The following is a 19,994-nucleotide window of genomic DNA, read 5'->3' as shown; positions in this document are numbered from 1 at the left end:
AACAAATTATGTACCTTCTCCTCTTAAATATCCGCTGTTCAACCTTGGAAAGGTGCTGTCCTGTACCGCTGTTTTGGCAGGCCCTAAAACCGTGGTGCCTGGGACACAAAACCTCTATCACGTAGTCTGCAAAAGACCATTTTCAGGTGCTGCATTAGATATCACGGATGCCTCTGTCTGTCAAATACATTTACCGGTAGGGAACAGGAAGCGATTTGAGTTTGAGAGAGGGCAAACATTCACAACCTTTGGATATATATTACCTTGGACTTCTTAAATCACACTCTCAATCTCACTTCCTCAGTCAGAAATAACTCATTTTTTTTACTTTGGGGAAAAAGGTTCAGAAGAGGCTAAGGGTAAGAAAACTGTGAGCAGAATTTTCTGTCTCTGACCATCTAAAGAAACTCCATGTGGAAACAGAGCAAAACATTTTTGTAGCTGGGCAAAATTCCTAGTGGATTTCTGAATGATACATAGTAATCTAATCTGGAGCTTTCTGTAGCCCCTGAAGTTTCCTGGGGTGTATAGCACAGTTGGTCTGTTGTGTTTAATTAAGAATAAACTCCACTGAGAGGGCTTTTTTTTTCTTGTTTTATTATGTTTTAGCTACTTTTAATGTGTTTAACTAGATTAGACAAGTAGATGTTTGTTTGTTTGTTTGGATGGATAAGCTTGTGATGATTTGATTTCTAGTTTTAAAACAAAGCTAGAAACTGAACAAGGGGTCATTTGAAGTTTATTCCTTGGTGAATAATTCACTAGGAAAATATTTGATGAGAAAAGAGGTCTACAAGAGAAAATCACTAGAATTTTTACCAAATTGCTCCACGGTGTGATGGACTGATCCACTTCTAACCTCCTACCACAGTGCACCCTTAGGGGCGAGTCAGTTTACAGAAGTGCAGAAAATGCAGAATTCCCAGCGCTACTCCCTGACTTATTCTCCAGATATATTTCTATTTTATTTTTCACTGGTGATAACAAGGATGATAAATACCATTCACTAAAATGAAATTTTTAACATTCAGCAGGTAGAGATAACTTTTATTGCAGAGTTTTTAAAAGAATTATCTAAAGCATTTTCTTGTCCACAAGTCTACTTCTAAGTAAATCTTGGAAAACTTGGGAAGGTATAACTTCCCAAAAGAAAGCTTGGCAAGTGCTAATATTTTAAAAGGGTATCACCCAAGCACATGTAAGTGGATGTCACCCCAGGCAAATAATGGAAAGGCTTAGCTCATATAACGAATATGACCTTTTTCCTTTCAAGTTTCCAAATACTGCCCCTCATAAGGTTTTAACAAAAGATTCACCTAGATTCACTTGGCATTTCTGTTATAAAGTACCTTTGCAGATGTCTGTCTTTAGCATCATCTGAATTATTTCTTGGATATGTTTTCTTTTTTACCCAATTGTAGACATTTATAGAGAAGTTAGGCAATATTAGATGCTTGATCTGGTATAAAGTGATTGTAAACACAAGGCCAATATGATGAACTTCTAAACTCAGATTGGATTTTGCTGCTGAAGATTGTGAAACTCCTTGCCGTAGAGGTAAGACAGTTTCCCATAAGGGAAAAAGTTGTCAGGGTCTCAAAATGGGAGTGGACAAATTCAAAGAAGAAAATACTTGTGAGCTATTGGATACCAAGAGGCTATCTGTGGGTGACGAAACCCTTAAGCCATACCTTATGAAGGCTTGGAGAATATCACTGTTATAATCCTCTGTTTGCTGCTGATCACTGTTAGAGACAGTGGATAGCACACTAGACAGAGCTTTTATCTAACCTTACTGTCCTTACATAGATCACATTGTGAGCTGTAATACGAGACAATTCACTCAGCACACCTATTGTAAATTGGGTCCAGAGTGCTTAGAATTCATGACCAAAAGCCACTGCTTCTTTAGCTTAAGAGGAGTTCTTGGAGCATCAAGTTCTGCATCGTTACTTTGTATTGTCTTATAAGGTTCAAAAATTGCTTTGAAAAATTGGTTTCTGGATGGTTAGGTTTTCTTATGACCCTCATTTTGACTTCTAACCTCCAGATAAACAGTGTTGAGACAACAAGAGTTAGCCCATTCAGAGCTGTCTGTGCAAATCAGGTATATATTCAGTAACATTAAAATGAAGAAACAGTACTTTCTGTTCAGGCTTTCTGATGAAAAGCCGAACATTTGAAAGGGTGAAATTGCTAGCATATACAATGTCATTTCTGCTTAAAGTGTTTGCTGGGAAAAAAAAGAAAAAATCCCAGGGAAGTCACTGATGTGTCTAAATGATTTGGGGAATGTAAACTTTGAGGGTCTGTTTTTTAAAATATTGAGACCTTTTCCACTTCAGCTTGTGAGTCTTGTGAATATTCTTACTGCTTTGGAGTTGCAGTAGAATTAATGGCTTGATCTTAGATTTGCTATGCTTTGTTTCCTGCTGTGAGCTGCTAAAAGTAAGCAATGCAAAAATCTTGTAGTAACTAACACATTTATAAATGCAAGGATACGTCCAGGAGATTCTTATTTGCAGACCAAAATTCCAGAATTTATAGTATCTCTTGGTTACTATTGTGAAGATGGAGGAAAAAAAACAGTGAACTCTGTTAAAAAGATTGATGCATGGCTGGGAGAGATCTTGACAACTGAGATTTCTCTCTGAAGGGGAAGGAAGCAAATTTTCTTATGAATTTTTCAAGCACTTAGAATCTAGCAAAATAACGAAATGATTGAAACACAGATTTTGTGTAGCTGAGAAAGGAAAACATTCACATTTTACAAAGTTAGAATTCATGCCAGGAAACCAAAGCAAAAATATTTCTTAGGTGTTTGAGCTATAGGTAGGCTATATGGCTATGATAGGTGGGTCTGGTCAAACTAGTCTGGTCACTTCTCTTGTTCAGTCACTGTCTGGGACAACACATTTTTGTTTCGAGCTTCCAGGCTGAGAGATTACATTTTCTGTGGCCTGCATGCTTCAGTAAATGTCCTCTTGAAAAAAAGTCCTCCCTCTGTTCCTTAAGCTGAAATGTACCTTAGTGGATGAGACTGATGATCGTCCTGTGGACTTTCTCTAATACTGCTTTGTACATTGAAATCAGTTTTGTCCTTTAAAAAGCTTTGCAATGTGTAACCTATTTACTGTTGATTTAAATTTTGTAAACACCAACTGCTTAGGTCAAATCCACTTGCCATTTCTGGACATTGTTGTGACATGATACTACCTGGTAAGTTATTCGTCTTCCTTTTAGAAGTTTACACCTTTTAGGCAGTCTGTTATTTTATTCTTCCTTTGCTGTCACTTAGCTGGATCCTAGTATTTTGTTCTCTTACATATATTAGCGTTCCTGATAACATTAGTGAAAGCTTGAGGTCCTCAGTAGTACAATAGAACAAGCTCCGGGTTAATTTTTCTGTGTAAATTAATCCTCTCTGATCTCTAGTAATTTAATTTGTGTATTTAAGTATCAATAATTTAACACTAACTTTCAGGTAAAGAGGTGTTTAAGCCTGAATTTTGTGACACTTCTGATTCTATTTTCTATGGCAGGAGTAAGTAGTCAAGACCTTTACATTTATGGACTTGTGTTTCTCTCTTTGTTTTTAATTTTTATTTGTTAGTATCTAGTCTGTCTTTTATTATATAAATATTTTTGAGTTCTACTTATGTTTGCAAACTCTGTTATCCAGATGATTTTAACTTAAGAAGCATTTTGGGAGACTAAAAGTTGTGACATTGGGGTTGTAAGATAGGTAGGGAACTTGGTTCAAACGATTGTGATTATTTTTTTTTTATTCTTGTTCTCTCTCCAAATTATGATTGCAGAACCTCCTAACTTTTAGAATGTATTTCTCAGCAGCATAAATCACAGCTTTACAGTCCAAAACAGAACAATTGTAACAGGCTGTGGTTATATTTCTTTATGTATTTATTGCTCTGCTTTATTTACTTAAAATGCTGTGACTTAAAATCATACTTATCTGTAGTTGTGTACTTCAGAATTTCGGTTCAGCTATCAAGTCACTTTTAGGCAAGCGAGTGCCTAAGTGAGTGTTCACAGGCACAGAGGTGCTATGTGAGTGTCATCGTGTTTATGAACAGTAGCTACGTTACAAAACATTGGGAATATTTTCAGTCAGAAATGTCAGTTAAACATTTAGGCCCTCAATGACCATTACCTCTTCTTGTATAAAAATGAAGTCTTACAGGTGGACCAGTATTCTCCAAAGTTCTGTAAGGGCCTTGGAAATATTCTTGAAGAAGATACTGCAGACCCTTGAATAATATTGATACTAATTACTTCCTGATAGGCTATGCAGCAAGTGGATGATAAACATTGTAATGCCTTGACTTAATATTTGATGACTCTCTATCTCTAGGGATTGCTATGCAGGGTGCGTTGGTTTGTTGATTTGTGTCAATACTGGTTAGCCAGCTGCATCACTGACTTATCTGCTACCTGCCAGGTAACCTACCATTCATCCAGGAAGACGGAGATGCCACTGACTAGATTTCTGTACGTTAGACTGATGCTGGTCTTGATTTCATCGACTTAACAAAGTGGGTGGCTACCATCTCAGAATTATTTTCTTTCAAATTGCCATTATTTGCTTCAGCTCAGCTGTTTGCTTGGCTTTGGAGGAGGCAGTTTGATAGCCACCTTTATTTTGTGATGTTTTGTTCAGCAGAGTTGGTTGCAGATATTCCAAGAGACAAATGGTGGTGAAATGAAATGATGGCTCATCTAATATTCAATTACATATACGTCTTTCATTTGTTCACCTTGGCCACCTGCCCAGCACAAATAGATGCTTATTGTTCCCTAAATAAATTATGCTGGTTCTAAGCTGCTCTGCAATTTGATGCTTTCAGGAGTTCTGTGTTTATTTGCTGGCAAAGGCTGCTCAAAAGATATTCAACCTTCTGTGTTTTGGCTTCTGGTACAGTCATTACCTTGAAAAGTAATTATGCAAATATCACACTGCATTAAATACAGGTTTTTATTTATTTATAAACATCTCAAAATTTGAATTTCAGGGCATGCAACTGAAAAACGTTTGCACAGGGTGAGAGATGGTGCTGCCTCCCCACCCAATTGCTGCAACTGAGGACCAAGCAGTAGATAAGGAAAATTGTTCCATTCTTTGCCTTTCCTGCTTATTGAAAGGAGGAGTGCAGTAAATTGAGCTGTAGACATTCAGTCACCAAGGGATTTGGCAGTGCTCACAACAGGGAGGCGCTGAACTGTATGTAAAGAACTTAACATTTTTTTTTTCTCCCATGAAAATAAAGAGGCAACCCTGGTGAAAAAGGCAAAGCGAGCTGAGATAGAGGTGTTTGAAAGGTAATTTGTTTGAAAAGAAACATAGGCTTCCAGCAGCCCCACAATAACTAATAAAAATCTTAAAGCTTGCAGAGTTGGACTGATACTGATCTCTTAGTCTGATTTGACCCACTGTTTACATGGAAAGGGAATTGGAGCTTTGCTTGGCTGTTGCACAGAACTGTGTACTGCAAATTGCATCTCTTAAGAGCTGCTGGTACAGAAGGCTGCTTTTATCAATGGATAGCCAGGAGGTGCAAAGGGATTTTATACAGTTGATCCAAATTGCAGTCTTATCCACCTATAGAGAAATATACTAAACGGCATACCAGATAGGTGAGCTTCTGGGGATCTATAGACCATTGGCAAAAACTCACACGTCCTTGAAATAGGTGTAAAATGTTGTTGTCTGGAGAAGGGGTGTAAAAAGCCATGAGTATTGAAGGAATAATTGAGCTTTACTGTCTGGAGAGTTCAGACATGCAGATTTCTGCAAAAATCTAGCAGAAGTTTTAGATTGCATTTGCTTTTCATGTGCAATGATGAGGCCCCTTTTAAACATTTCAAAATAAGCTTCTCAAAATCAGACATTGCTGTAACTGTTCAGTAGATTTGAAACTGCAAACCTCTTTTAATAGCCTTTATTCCTGTCTAGAGACTTCATCAAGAGAAAAGTACATTGTTGAGGAAAGATAGCACAGAGATCCTGGCAGGAGCATACATATTAACTGAAGCATCACTAATAGCTCACTGGCTAGCACAAGATAGATAACTAGGTGATCTCAGATTTCAGATTTTGGCTTTGTTGCCTTTTTGTTCGGACTGTTCTTTTATCACATTAGCCATCCATAAAGTGACTAGAATATTACTACCTTGCAGCAACTATGTGAAGCTAAACCAGAGCTTCAGAAATGGTGTAATGGAAAAATGATATATTAATAATAAATGCATGTAAGTGTTATTGTTTGCCTTAAGGAAGGTAGCCCTTAATGGGCAGTATTCATAATACATGATTTTCCATAAATGGATTTATTTTGTGCTGAAGGTAAGATACAAACATACAAATGCATGGAAGTCATTTAAAACAGATAGTAGTGCCCCTGATCCTATTTTCATTCCCATATAAATGACCTACTTGATAGGACTGGGGCAAAAGGAATTGTAAATGTGTTTAAATACATATATGTGTGTGTATATGTGCAAGCATATATGGAGAGAGATGTATAAGTACGTGTGTGTGTGTAAAAATATAGATGACTAGGTAGATGCACAATACCTGGTTGGTATGGCTGAAGTGAAAGAAACGATGATGCATGATCATCCCTGCACAGAGAAAGACAGTAGTTATTACTTGTGATTATTTCAACACAGTGACTTGCTGTGGATCTAGTAACTCCTGTTCAGTGGATCAGAGCTGCTGTGACCTCTCTTGATTTTACTTCCAGCTACTTTTAACAAAATGATACTCTGCAGCTCACATAGGTGACCTTCACAAACAGTCAAGTAAACCTAACCAGCTTATAACGAGATATAATTTCATCTGCTTTCATTCTTGTGCTTCTTGTCCTGCCTGTCGCTGATGTCCTTCTATGAGCATATGCACATTGTACTGCAGCTGAGTGAGCCTGAGACCAAAAGTGTGTTATGTACAGAGTAACTTATTCTGTGCTTTAAAAGTATGCAAAGTGTGATACAGGTTCTTGCAGCTATTTATGAACTGATATTGAATGGTCTCATAGGGAATAGTAATCAAAATGTTAACTTACAAGGCAAATATGTCATTTCCTTTGAAGCTGCAAAGGTCCCTCAAGTATAATGGGTTTTATACTATATTTTTATGCATGGCATAGCATTTTCCTTAGGTCTTGGTGCTACATCTGGAAAAAGAAAAGATAATGAAAAGGCAAAGGTTTTTTATTATTATTTGCCAGAAAGCAATAAGAGTCTGAAGAGCTCACTGTTAGATCTCTGGCTGCTAACTTCAGTGGAAAATGGGCTATTGCATAAGAAAGCATACACATTTTCCAGTTCTTCAGGAAAAAAAAAAAAAGAATGCCTGATTTCATTCCTTGTTTATCTATTTGGTGTATGCAGAGCACCCGGAACACTCTTCTGCTTCTCCCACCTGTCTTTGATTTTCCCATATTCATCTGAAGTGATTATCTGGAAGTAGAAAACAAGACTGTATTAAAGTACAGAAGAAGTGCATGTATTTATTATTTTGGGGATAGGATTTAATTAGTGTCTGTTTGCAAAAGAACTTACCACTTACAGTAGTATTTTCAAAGCAGTCAAACTGTCTTATCTCTGTTAAACTTTGGAAAGTCTAAGTACTTATTTTGGAGGAAAAACAGAAATAGAGCTCTTCCAAAAAAACTACATTGAAGGCAAGCAATTGTCTGGTGGCAAACATTACAGTGATTAATATAGTATTAGCCATATAGCCATTAGGTTCTGGCAGCTAGTCAGTTAGGGAAAGAGTTTCAGATACGACCACAGGATTTAGAAGTTCACATCCTATTAAAAGTCATTGTGCATTTGGCTTTCCCTTCCAAAGGTTTAATTGTGTGTGATAAAAAGTTAAAAAGCAACAAAACCATCATTAGAATCGTCACTGTTTCTGTGGTTGACAGTCTCAAGAGACAAGTTAAGGAACACAAAGTCTATTGGCATTTGTGGCAGGCCACTGTGAACAGCTGCAGGCTGCCACTGTCATTGAGAAGTGGTGGGGAAGCACCTCTTCCAAGAGTGATAGTACTGGCAGCAACTAGAGGAAGGATTGCAGAATTCCAGTATTTTCCCTTCCTGGTTTTCTAACTGCATCCTTTGTGTTTCTCATTCCTTCTTCTATGGTAGATGCAGACAAACCTTTTATCTCTGGTGCAACATATTTTTGCCTACTCTGTTGAAAGTCTCCAGGCGGCACTGAATTTCATTCGTAGAGGATTCCTTGTCAGTTGTCTTGTGGCACAGTTTTGCATGGTTTGCCAGAGCTATTTAATACAACAGTTTGGATGACAAGGCAGTCTTCAGTTTCTGTCATTCATCCAGGATCTTCCACAACCTCAACACTTACTCAAAAATATCCCCTATATTGTTCATTACCTTACTCAGGGCAGTGCAGTGCAGTGTAATTCCTTCAACTGACTTTTAAATAAGGATCCAGGTGCCAAAATCATGAACACCTTTTGCCTGTTTAGATGTTCGAGGGTAACCTGCCTTCTTCCTAGTTTCTGCTCTAGAAGTGCATCTTCCAAGTCTGATGTCATCTGTCAGCCCTGTGCAGGTATGTTAGATACCTTTGGGCACTTCCTGAGGCTTTAGGAGCCTATATTTAGTCAACTGTATTGGACTCTTCTTATGCAAAGAGGTCATGCCATCTGTAACAGCTTCTACAATCATGTAACAAGGATATAGTGGTACTTCCATGGTGTTTCACACATTGACAAATGGCTGAAATTGAGGAAACTGCAATTCAGTTGTAAGCCAACAGTCACGCTACTGGGCATGAGAGAGAAGTTCCCTCAATCCTAAAAGCACAGAGACTACAGTTTTCTGTTCTGCTTATGAGGGCTGCACACAGACTTGGGAAATCTGCTTGTAATGTTAAATAACAGCCTATGGCCGAATAACCTCTTTTGTGGGATTTCATATTTCAGGGTACCACTGGCATGGCATCAGCTTTAGTTCAAAGATTGAGGTAGTAGCTGCTAACAAAACTTTCTGTCACCCCCCTCCTCTTCATAGCTTGGTGCCTAGCCACCCCAGTTACATTCCCTCATAGACTTAGAAACTGTTACACATGAAGAATGATATTGCTCTGACTAAATCCCCTACTTAAAATCCAATGCCGTATTTTCTTTTAAAAAAAGTTCTTCCAAGCTTTCTGTGTAGTGTAACTGGTAAAATAGTCTGATATTATGCAAAAGGAACAGAGGTAGTTATTTTTTAAGAAGATTTATAAAAGTCTGTCATATATGATGTCTCACTTTCATTTGCCATGAAACTCTTCCGTAAATTACAGCAGATGTTAAGTGAGTTTGTGTTTCTCTGGAGTATGAGTATGACTGTGCTGTGTGCAGAAAGAACAATTCTGAGAAGAAAAATTAAGAATATTCTTAATTTTATCTTTGTTTTCTCTCTGTTAATGATTGCCACCTTGTTCTAGCATGAAAACCTTTGGATCTGACTCTTCCATACTCTTACTCTGTGTGTTCAGATGGATTAGTGCAAAGGCATTCTCAGTACTGAAGTAAAATGAATTACAATGACTTTCCTGATGTAATCGTGACAAAGCATCCCTGCTAGAAAAAATGAGAAATATTCTACATAGGTCAAGCAGTTGCAAACTGAGCTAGAAAGAACAAGGTACGGAGAAATCCACTGTAACTATTAGTATCACTTATCTAGGTAAGTGAAGAGCAATATTCCATTTAAGCAGTCTTCCTCATAAATACATGGGGTAAATACAATTGTGGAGGCGAGAAAGTTAAGGCAACTTTATGAAGCATAGAAAGAATCTACAATACCTTACAGATCTCACTCCATTCTCCTCGCCCACTTGCATTGACAGCACGGACTTTAAAAAGATATTCTGTATTTGGATCCAGATTATGTATCTCAAGGTTCTGCTGCTGTATTTTGCTTAGCTGGCCAGCTAGTTGTGTCTGGACAATGTTATCAGGACCAATACCAGCAACTTCATAAAACTCTACCTCAAAGAAATCCACTTCTTCTGTAGGACAAGTCCAGTAAATCTGTGAAGAGAAAAAAATCTGTAGTACACAATTAAGTACTCTTTATTTTTGCTCATTCTCATTTTTGCTTTTTTGGAAGGCCTCTGTTTGGCAGATCTTAATTTTGAAATGCCAGTGCAGCTGACATTGCAACCATAGCATGAAATATATGTGGAAGATAGGAAGTTTGTGGTTTTACTTGGAAAATGCTAAGCTTCTTCCTGGGACTTTCATAGTACTCTCCTCTAACACACTAAAAGTAATGCAGGCTGAAAGTAGTCATCACTTTGCAACATGCGCTTTGGATCTTATGCAACTGGTATCCTGATCTTGTTAGCATCTGTGAAATACGTAATGAGGAAAATTTCACGGATATGATGTCGTCACATTGAAGGCCAAGACAAGGATCGAATTATTGGATCTGATGTACAGATATTTAAATACAAACATGGTACATCCATTTCTTTCTGCATTGGACCTTTCATATAACATATTTATATCGCATATGTAATAATATAACAACCCTATTGACTACAGTAGGAATGTGATATGATTCAATTTATGGTTCAGTTTAACCTCAAAAGGTGAGTTTGAAATGCATTGTCTCCTACAACTAATGTATTTGACCTGAAATTGTAGTCTTATTTATTCAGACTTTTATGGGTTCAAATTCTATAACAGCCTGAAAATATGATAGTCTCTTGTATATATTTAGAATTTATTAATGTCTTACTTTGGCAGATCTTGAGTGAACAACAGTCTGGTATATAACAACAGGTCCTGGGACTGATTCATTGTCTGTAGGTTCTGGACTTGAAAAGTTAACAATCTGATGTTTTCTTTCTTTTCTTGGAGTTTCACAAGCTGTTTCCTGGTATGCACACACTTCATTACTCTGTGTAGAATGACGGGGAGGTGTAGAGCTTGGTCTTCTGGCAGTGTCTTTAGACAGCACACCTAAGTCAAACAAGGAATTTAAAGATGGGCTGCGGAACAATGTTGCTTGCTTGGATTCGTAAGTACTTGAAATGTGCCTTGGAACCATTATCTCTGGGTTAAAAGAATAGGGATATTTTTCTGCTTTACTTTCTGACTGCTTTATTCCACTAAGGGTTGGGACAAGTCCCTGTAAAACAGAGAAAAGCTCATCAAAGTTGAGTTGAAGTTTTCTTAAGGGATCTTCTCTTAGATGTGGACTAGGTTGGAAAATGAAAGGAACTGCATTTTCTATTTCTTTCACTAAGCAGTGTGCAGATTGCAGAAACACAACTTGGCTTTCCTCCTTGAGAGCCTCTTTAGAGTATTGAATAAGGCCATCCATATATGATAGCTGACTGGATGTATAGTTTATGTATTCTGAAATTTCTTTCTGTTTTTTAAGTTCAATGTTTTCAAGCAACTCCATCATCTCCTTTTCTTGTTCATGAAGAACCATATGTAATTTTAAGAATCCATTTCTGATCTCCTTCCTTTTGGTGTCCTTATAGGTCTTGAAATTATTTTTTAACAGAATAACTTCCATTAGATCATTATCAACTCCTTGGCGTACTGTAAGAAAAAAACCGAAAGCATCAGGTCAGTAGTTCCAAATTCATATTAAAATGTAGTGGTTACAAGAGGCAGAATGATAGATTTTTAGCTTAACAAATCTTCAGGTTTGGTAGAACGTGGGACAGGGATAAGTATTCTGGTTTTTTTCTCCTCTCTGCTGCTGGTAAGACCTGAAGAAAGTTGTTTGGGTTAAAATGTTCACATTTGGGTGTATAAAATTCAACAGTAATTGCCAGTTTATTATTATTTCCGCACTCAAATTTATCTCCCCCAAAATGGGTTTGATAATTTTTACTTCATTACATGGGAAATCCTGAAGCTTAATTTATTGTAGCTCTACATTGTTTTTGAAAATTCTCTATGCCAGTATGAAGTTAAGACAATGGCAGCAAATGTGCCTGCATAGCGCACATTATGTCTGTGGCTGGTAGTACATTCTTCTGATGGCCGTTACGTGAAGGTGAGATTAACTCTTCTGACACTAAAGATTGTGAACTGTGAAGGAAGAGAGTCAAAAATACCAAAGGCTGATAGTAAATTCCAGTGGCATTCAGCTAACATCAGGAAACAATGTCACAAAATCCTGCACAAATAATCTACATCGCTTATTTTCTCAGATTTAAGACTGTTCCAAAATTGAGAATTTAATACTTCCAGCTGTTTCTCATTGTGCATGGTTCACTTTTACCTCTCTGAATGGTATTTTCCATGCAACTTCATTATGTCCCCAACATTTGTGAAGTTATAAGCAAAAATAAAAATCTAAAGAAATTCATAAAATTGCAGTCTGTGCTCAGCCCCTTAGTTGCTACAGATTAAGTCTTAGTTAAAAGGAGTGACATTGCTGTGTTACCTCAGAAAAACATGACCACTTTGCCTCTTAGTCAGCATGGGCATAAGCATAAAACTGACTGAAGAGGGATAATTCATAACTTGCCTGCAGGGGCAGAAGCAGTTCCTCTTGAAGCATATATTTCTGATTAAAAATATTCACCATTTTATTCTGCAGCTGCAGTTGGTGTTTATTCCATGCTAGGTCCTGCATTATGAAATGAAGGTTCCCCTCCCTAGATGCACATTTCTGTTCCCATCCCACATACAGATCCTTCATTCTCTAATAGTTGAGTCTGGCTCACGATGCCACAATTACAGGCTTGTTCCTTTTGTATTTCTACAGTGGGAACACACCACCTTTCTGTCTCTTGTGCTGTGCAGAGAATTAATACAGCTTGTCAACCATATGGTCAAGTTTCGTTCCCGAGGAGGCGTGGGGAAGTGTGAGAAGCAGCAGAAATACAAACCTTTTCTAAATTTTGCAATTGTATCAAAAAGGGAAGCAGCCTCTCTTGAACATGCGACTGCCAAGGGAATAGTCTTGTGATCACTGTGCAGTGAGTTCTTGCAGAACCCACAGATCAGTTCGTGGTCATCCAGACAGTATTCAGAGAGGTTTGAGTTGCTGTGCAGTAAGCAGCGCCACTGTTCATGATCTTCTTGATGTGCTTTGGTGAAAATGTGGTCTTGAGCACCATTCTCTCTATGATTTAAATGCAGACATTCATTACAATAATTGATTCCACATGTTCTACATCTTTTCGTTGCCACTCTTCTTCTCTCCCTGCAAGTTTCACAGTAGACTGGTCTTTCACTATGGTCAAATCTCCACCTCAGATAGCCATGTCTGCGCATGTATTTCTTGGCTAGTTTTGCCCTGAGGTAATTCTTCCTCAGCTGAATTTTATTTGTGTAGGGGAGGCAATGTGCTTTGCTACACACTGGGCATATGATAATATAAAAGTTTTCAGTTACTTCAGCTTTGGTCTTGCTTTTAGTTATACACTTCTCACAAATGCAGTGATTGCACGGCAGCATAAATGGTTGGAGAAACAATTGCTTACACAGTGGACAGGCAAGCTGGTCACGGAAAGCGTGGCTGGAGGCGTTCCTTTCTGGTGTAATGACAGATGCATTATTCCTAGTTCTAAATCTTGACATGACATCTTTTGACCTAAATAATATTGGTTAAAAAAAAAACAACAAATAATCCTGAGAACTGAAAAAAAAAAAAAAATCTGAATATTACAGTACCATCTAAGACACAAAATTATAACATAAGCAGTTCTGCTTTGCGTACCAACCATCCTTTTATTCTGACTGGATTCTTTATTTAAACAATTGGCTTAGTACTATCAAGAATCCATATTTTCTTTTCATAGTTATTTCACTATATTTTGAATACTGTTGTCAACAATAACAATAAGCAGACATCTCAGTCATTGTAGGTCAGTATACATTTGTTGAGTTATTGCTGGTGGCCAAACGAATAGAAGAATACTGTTTGGGTTAGTACAAAATGAATTGTATTTTCTCTCCTTGTTTGATTATTTTTCAAAATGTAAACAACAAATAGCTAGAGTGAAGAAAAACATTTTGTGCAATTCAAATGAAACCCATTAGTTTGTTTCAGAGGGTATTAAATGCCTTCTTTTACAACAACTTTGGTACTCGTTTTAGAATATTTTCTTTTTAATGAATACATAAAACAATACATGTCTAAATGTTTTTATTTTGCATTTTCAAAAAGGAATATTTCCTCAAGAAAGTAGCACAACTAAGTGTTTTACTATTTCCAAAAAAGTACTGAAGAAATATTCCTGCTTAACATAACACACATTTATATATGAGCATCCTAATTTTTAGTCATTTAAGAAATCACTCACTTCTGAATTATTTCTGATTTCTAGAATTAATTACATTTATTCTTAGTGTTAGTAGCAGCCTTATTGTCACTGATTGTCTATGTTAATTGCAAAGACTTTTAAACAGGGATTTCTTTTTTTATTATTCTGTTTTAGTTTAGAAGAGGACTGATTTTCGGTATCTGCTAATCCCTGTTCTCGTCAAATCTTGATAGTTGTAATCTGCATCTTAGCCTGTGGACATTATCCTTTAAAAGATATAATATTAATTTTATAATGCCTCCTTCAATATTTTCCATAGCCTTGACACGAGCATCATTATTCAAAATGGACATCTGGTGCTAGGCCTCTACGGTCTGGCCTCTGCTGTGCTTCACTTTAGCATCCATGTTGTTAGTGCTTTCCTTCCCACCTTCTCTTCCCAAATGTTCAACCATAATACCTGCTTTTTCTGTCATTCTAAACAACAATTTAAAAACCCTAATAAACCAAAAAGGATTGAATCTTCTGTTGCTGTGAGGATTCCTTCTGCTTTTAAAGTTTACCTAGGTAGGAATTAACTGTGCATTTCTGGAGGTCCTGTCAGTTCCTCTCAGTTTGGTACTATACTAGTCTGGAGTTGTTGTGATAACTTCATTTCTCCCTTCCCCTTGCCCCCTGCCCCTTAACATTTTTGCGAGCGCTCTTTAGTGTAGCATTTTTGTAGCAGCAGAAGCAGCCCCTTCCCTTCTGATTCCCTATTTTATCTATTAAGACTGTTACTATGCCTTCTTTCCATTCTCCGTGCAGCGTTGCTTGAGCCTTTGTAATTTGTCTCTTTTTTGTGTTTGTATATTCTGAATATAATTGTTTCCTTCCACTTCCAGTTAACAGCAGTTTTACTGCTCCTTGTTTTATTCCAGTTTTCCCTGTATCCTTGCCTGCACCACTCTTGCTACAAACACATTCCTGATTTCCTCCTTGTCTTAAGGTTCTCTGTACATCTTCCTTCTTGTTGCTATGTAGTTTTTTACCCTGAGAATGCTTAAGCATATGTTAGTCATTAATGGATTTTGTCTGGAAATTGTGTGGTCCTAATTGCAACTGCAGTCATGTTCTGGAGTGGTTTTTGCCCCGGTTAGAGTAATGAGCATAAGATTTCACTAGTATCAAGATAAAGCTACTTTTTCTGTTTCTCCGAAGAATGATACCCTGTGGTTATTTGAAGTAGCTTCGACGAGCCAAAAGATCATATGTTCCTAAATGCAACAAATCCATTAAGACATAATGTAAATTAGAAAAACAAAACCCCAAGAAATTAAGAGCCCTTAAGTCCACTTACTGAACAGTTCCTGGTGTTATTGAATGATGTGGTTCATCGACAGAGCTTCTGCAGCACTTGCTTTCATAATACTGACAAGCTGAATTCTCTCCACCGCAGCAGCAGGATTTGCAGCCTGGGTAATTTGAACAAGAGCAGCAGCACCACCAGCAATTTGCATGCTCTGCACATGAGCAGTGGCAGCACTGGCAAGGTTTTTCTTCTTCGTATGGACATGGGAAACAGCTGCAGTTCTGCTCACTGGTAAACAAGAAGCGCCAACACAAGCAGCATTCTTCCTTTCTGCTGTGGCAAGTCAGGTAACAGCAGTTGGAACTGCATGGCCAGATCGAACAGGGATGCCCATTTTCATCCATCCCACTGTCACATACTTGGAAGAAAGTTCATTGATACTTTCAGCTTCTCTGCACACTACAGCAACAGGACTCCAAAAAGACACAAGCTCTGACTGTTGGGTCAAGCGCTGTGCTATGGCAATGTGCTTCATTCTAATCGGAAGGTGATGTCACAGTGAGATATTCAAATAAGGGCACAGGCAGAATTTCATGCATAGGTACCTGATATAGTGATTACATCATCTATATATCACGATGACTATAACCTTCTTCCTTGAATTCCTTGAGAGCATTTACCTCACTCTTCATTAATTGCCTGGGGAGTTTGTGCAGTTGGCTTAGATATCCTAGGGCCACTATCTCATTAGGACCACACGCTTCAGAGGAATTTTGTCAGCTCAGCTGGGTGCTGTAAGCAAACCACCTGAATCAGGCCCTAACAGTGAGAGGTTTCTCATCAGGCCTCTATAAGACTTCAAATATAACTAGCACACGCAAAAGAACCTTACACTTGAGATGCATCTTGAAGCATATCCTTGTAACTGTCTTAATTATTTGAAGCCCTTCTCTGCCACTGTTTATGCTCTTGAACAATGTATGCTGTTCATTCCCCCCAACCAAATTCCCCTTTCCTTCAAGGCTTGAAAAAGAGAACTAGACTTGGATGGTAGGTTCGGCGTAATTGCTTAGTTGCTGTGGACCTGCCTTTTTTTCACTACCGAGTACAAGTGTGTTTCTTGCCCTTCCTTAAGGTGGCCACTCTCCTAGAAATGCAGTATCAAACGTTTCAGTTACTCTTTAGTTACTTTGTATTAGGAACCTTTTTCTTTCATTTAGTTGATTTATTCCAAGATTTATATAGCATTTTAACCTATTTATAGATATGATAATTTTAAATAAAAATGAAATTTGAAACTGTAAAGGACAGTGATATATGGTACATATTCAAGAATACTGACTCTTAATGGTGGCTTTTGTGCTGTAGGTAACTACATTTTTCCAAAATTTAACAATTCAACTTGTGTTAACGGGTTAATGTATAATTGGGAGTTACTAAGATAGGTCTTGACAGAATTTATTGTAACAGCTCCTTTGAGCCTATTTGCTCAGTCTGTTCTACCTAGAGAAATTTTAATTCACTGATCCAGAGCCCTACAGACCATAATGGCTGTGTCATTATGTGTAACCATTTACATGATGGGCCATAATAGGTTCTTTGGAATGATTATAGCCTACTGTATCAATTGGATTTTCATGCATAAGTACTAGATCTGTGTCCTGAACGGCTTTCCATAGTATAACCTGGACCTTTAATGGATGTTATTGATTCCACTTATCTTTCCAGTTTAATCAATGGTAATGCTTTTTTATTGTGCATATTTAATTTTTGGATATTGAAAGGCTTTTGAATTCGATCACTAGAAAAAATGTATCCTGTCATGCTTGTCTGCTTTTCTTTTGCAAAACATTAATGAATACATATTGGGGTTTTTGAGGAAGGAAAGGTGGGGGAGTAAGGAAAGAAACAAAAAGTATGTCTTGTGTGCCACGTGCTGATACCTGGACACTCTTTTCCATTTTGACATAATACAGAGGTTAATAGCAACTTGTGCATATATCATTCTCAGCAACACATTTCTTTTTGGATCCTCTGTGAATTGTGTTTTTCCACTGAGCCTTGGACAACTTTGTCTTCTGCCCCATATAATTCCCATAATTTATTTTCTGCTGTCTTCAATGCTCTGGTTTTTGCTTTACTGAAACTACTTTTATCTACAGCCTCATTCCTGTGCTGCTCCCAGTATGGGTGACCCTCTCTGTGACTCCCTGTAGGCATGCAGCCAGTTCTAAGATGATCCTATTTCATTAATATGTTTATTCTCTATCAGGTATTGAAAGATCAGATCAGTCTGGCTGCCAGAGAATCTGAATTAAATGCAATAGCTGCAACCAAACTGAGAGACCTTTAGTAGCGTTTGCAAACATGTTCCCTTATGCCTCTGTGCATAGTGCAGTTACTTCAAATTAGTTAGGTGTGGTCATTTATGCTGTACTTTCATTAGCTATCAAATAACAGTATATTTTCTACTTGGCAATTTATCCTGTTCTGTTTTGCAAGATAAGCTAAGATTGTTGTCTTTTTCTTCTTTCTTCAGCATGTTCTACCTCCAGATACCTCAGTGATATTTCCAATACTGACATTTCTAACACAAATTTGAGATTATACAATGTAATGTGCAGAAAGAAGAAAGACCATATGATATCAGTGGCTTAACTCTTGACCGATTTATGTAGTAACACTACATAAAAGTGCTATAACACTATAAAAGTGCTTTTTCCTTCCATATTTATGCAGGCCATGAAGACATGCTCAAATTTGAGAGACAAACCAATGAAAATAATTCACACGTATTAACTGTATTCTGTACTTCTAACATAGCAAAGTAATATCTGACTCCACTGTTCTTTTCTATGTCTGATAATGGTATAAAAGATTTAGCATGTTCATTCTGTCAGTTACTGTGTAGAAAACCAGCAAAAAAACTTCTGCTGCCTTCAAGTGCTCCTAGAGGTGTAAGATAAGCTTGCGAGTCAGGGAGAGAAGGAAGAGGAACTGTTATCTCCTGTAGGATGGGGAAGGAATGACCCTTCCTATAAAACCATGTAGTCCAGCAGGATTCGCTCTCTAAAGGATACAGTAGTTATTTCAGTAAATGGCAGTGATGTAAGAGATTAACTGACCGCAACACATAGAAATCTCTGGTTTGGGAGAAAGATCTAGAATGAAATATGATAAGCTTGACATGGTACAATCCAAAACTGATGCATTCACAATTGAGAGTTGCTTCTGAAAGCATTATTTCTGGCTATCTGTGGCTTGCCTACAACAAATAGCAAGAGAAGGGAAAAAACATCACTGTCCTTTCTTCATAAGAAAAATCTCTGTTTCTAGCTCTTTGTTTTCACCATCACTTTAAAACAGGTTTCGAGGGCAATTTCCTAGTGATGGGAATGCCTAGGAAATAGTGGGGTTTACAGTATTCCTTTTTTCTCGTTTTCATGAGTTTGGTTGTTCCTCCTTCATTCAACCCTTTGCCTGTAGCCAAATGACTACCCTTGACTTATTATTTCAAGCAGCAGAAATATTTTGATGGCTCCTACTGGAAATAGGCAGAGTTGATATACAAATCTCCAGAGCTGCTCTCCACCTCTTCTGAGTAGAAAGTTTGAGATGGCCTAGCTGCTATGGAGGCACACTAGAGACAGCAGCTAGACAAGAGCTGGGATGATGGTTTGCTATCAAGATTAGCAGCTCATGAAGCAAAAGAGCAACAAATGCATGGTAAACTTAAGGCTTCTTCATTGCTTTAAAGCTGTATAGGAGGTATATCACACTGAGCTCCATATGCCTTTACGCACAGATAAAGAAATGGAGGAAAAATGATAACAAATTTTCTTTTACCCCTTTTTGCTTATAGATACAAAAGAGTAGAATCTTATTTATTTATGGAATCACTCCCTTGACTAGGTGATACTAATGTACATTTAAGAGTCATTCAAATTCTCTTTGACCTCAGAAATATTTCTAAATACTATACGCTGCAAAAATTACAACTGTTACGACTGGGAATGACAAATACGGTATTTGGGGGAGTATGTTACTTGAGGGAAAATAACACAGCAGACAATGCCAAAGGAAAGGACTCGCTGATGACATTTTGTGTATTTCTTCATTAAAAAGCTTAACTGAGATCACATAATAAGACAATTAGCACCAGGAATATATAGCTAACAACTGTCTAGAATATAGAGATAAAAAGAGAAAGGCCCTAATAAAATTCACCCAAAGAATATAGAGAAATATCTGAAATATTCACAGTGGTTTTAGGAGTTCTTTTTTTGAGAACACATGAAAGATGTTGGAAAAGGTACTCAGCTAGATGAAATTTAAGGTTACACAATTCAGAAGAAAATCTAAGAAATATAATTTTGGCTGAAATGCATTTCCCACAAAACAAGGGCTTTCTAGTGCTTG

The 19,994-nt window shown here is 37.5% G+C and overlaps 1 protein-coding gene across 1 annotated transcript; it reads right to left on the bottom strand.

Moving 5' to 3' along the window:
- Nucleotides 1-7,389: 7,389 nt before the first annotated feature.
- On the bottom strand, nt 7,390-15,979 carry TRIM42 (tripartite motif containing 42; the record flags this gene model as incomplete). The annotated part of the gene is made up of 5 exons (XM_082003449.1): nt 7,390-7,479; nt 9,846-10,073; nt 10,786-11,600; nt 12,905-13,611; nt 15,624-15,979. 5 exons carry the CDS (start codon nt 15,977-15,979, stop codon nt 7,390-7,392), a joined length of 2,196 nt encoding a protein of 731 aa, XP_081859575.1.
- Between the last annotated feature and the right edge of the window lie 4,015 nt (nt 15,980-19,994).

Source organism: Phaethon aethereus (genome assembly GCF_964289735.1).
Source record: "Phaethon aethereus genome assembly, chromosome: 9".
Taxonomy (NCBI): Eukaryota; Metazoa; Chordata; class Aves; order Phaethontiformes; family Phaethontidae; genus Phaethon; species Phaethon aethereus.
This window is presented reverse-complemented; position numbering and strand designations above follow the sequence as displayed.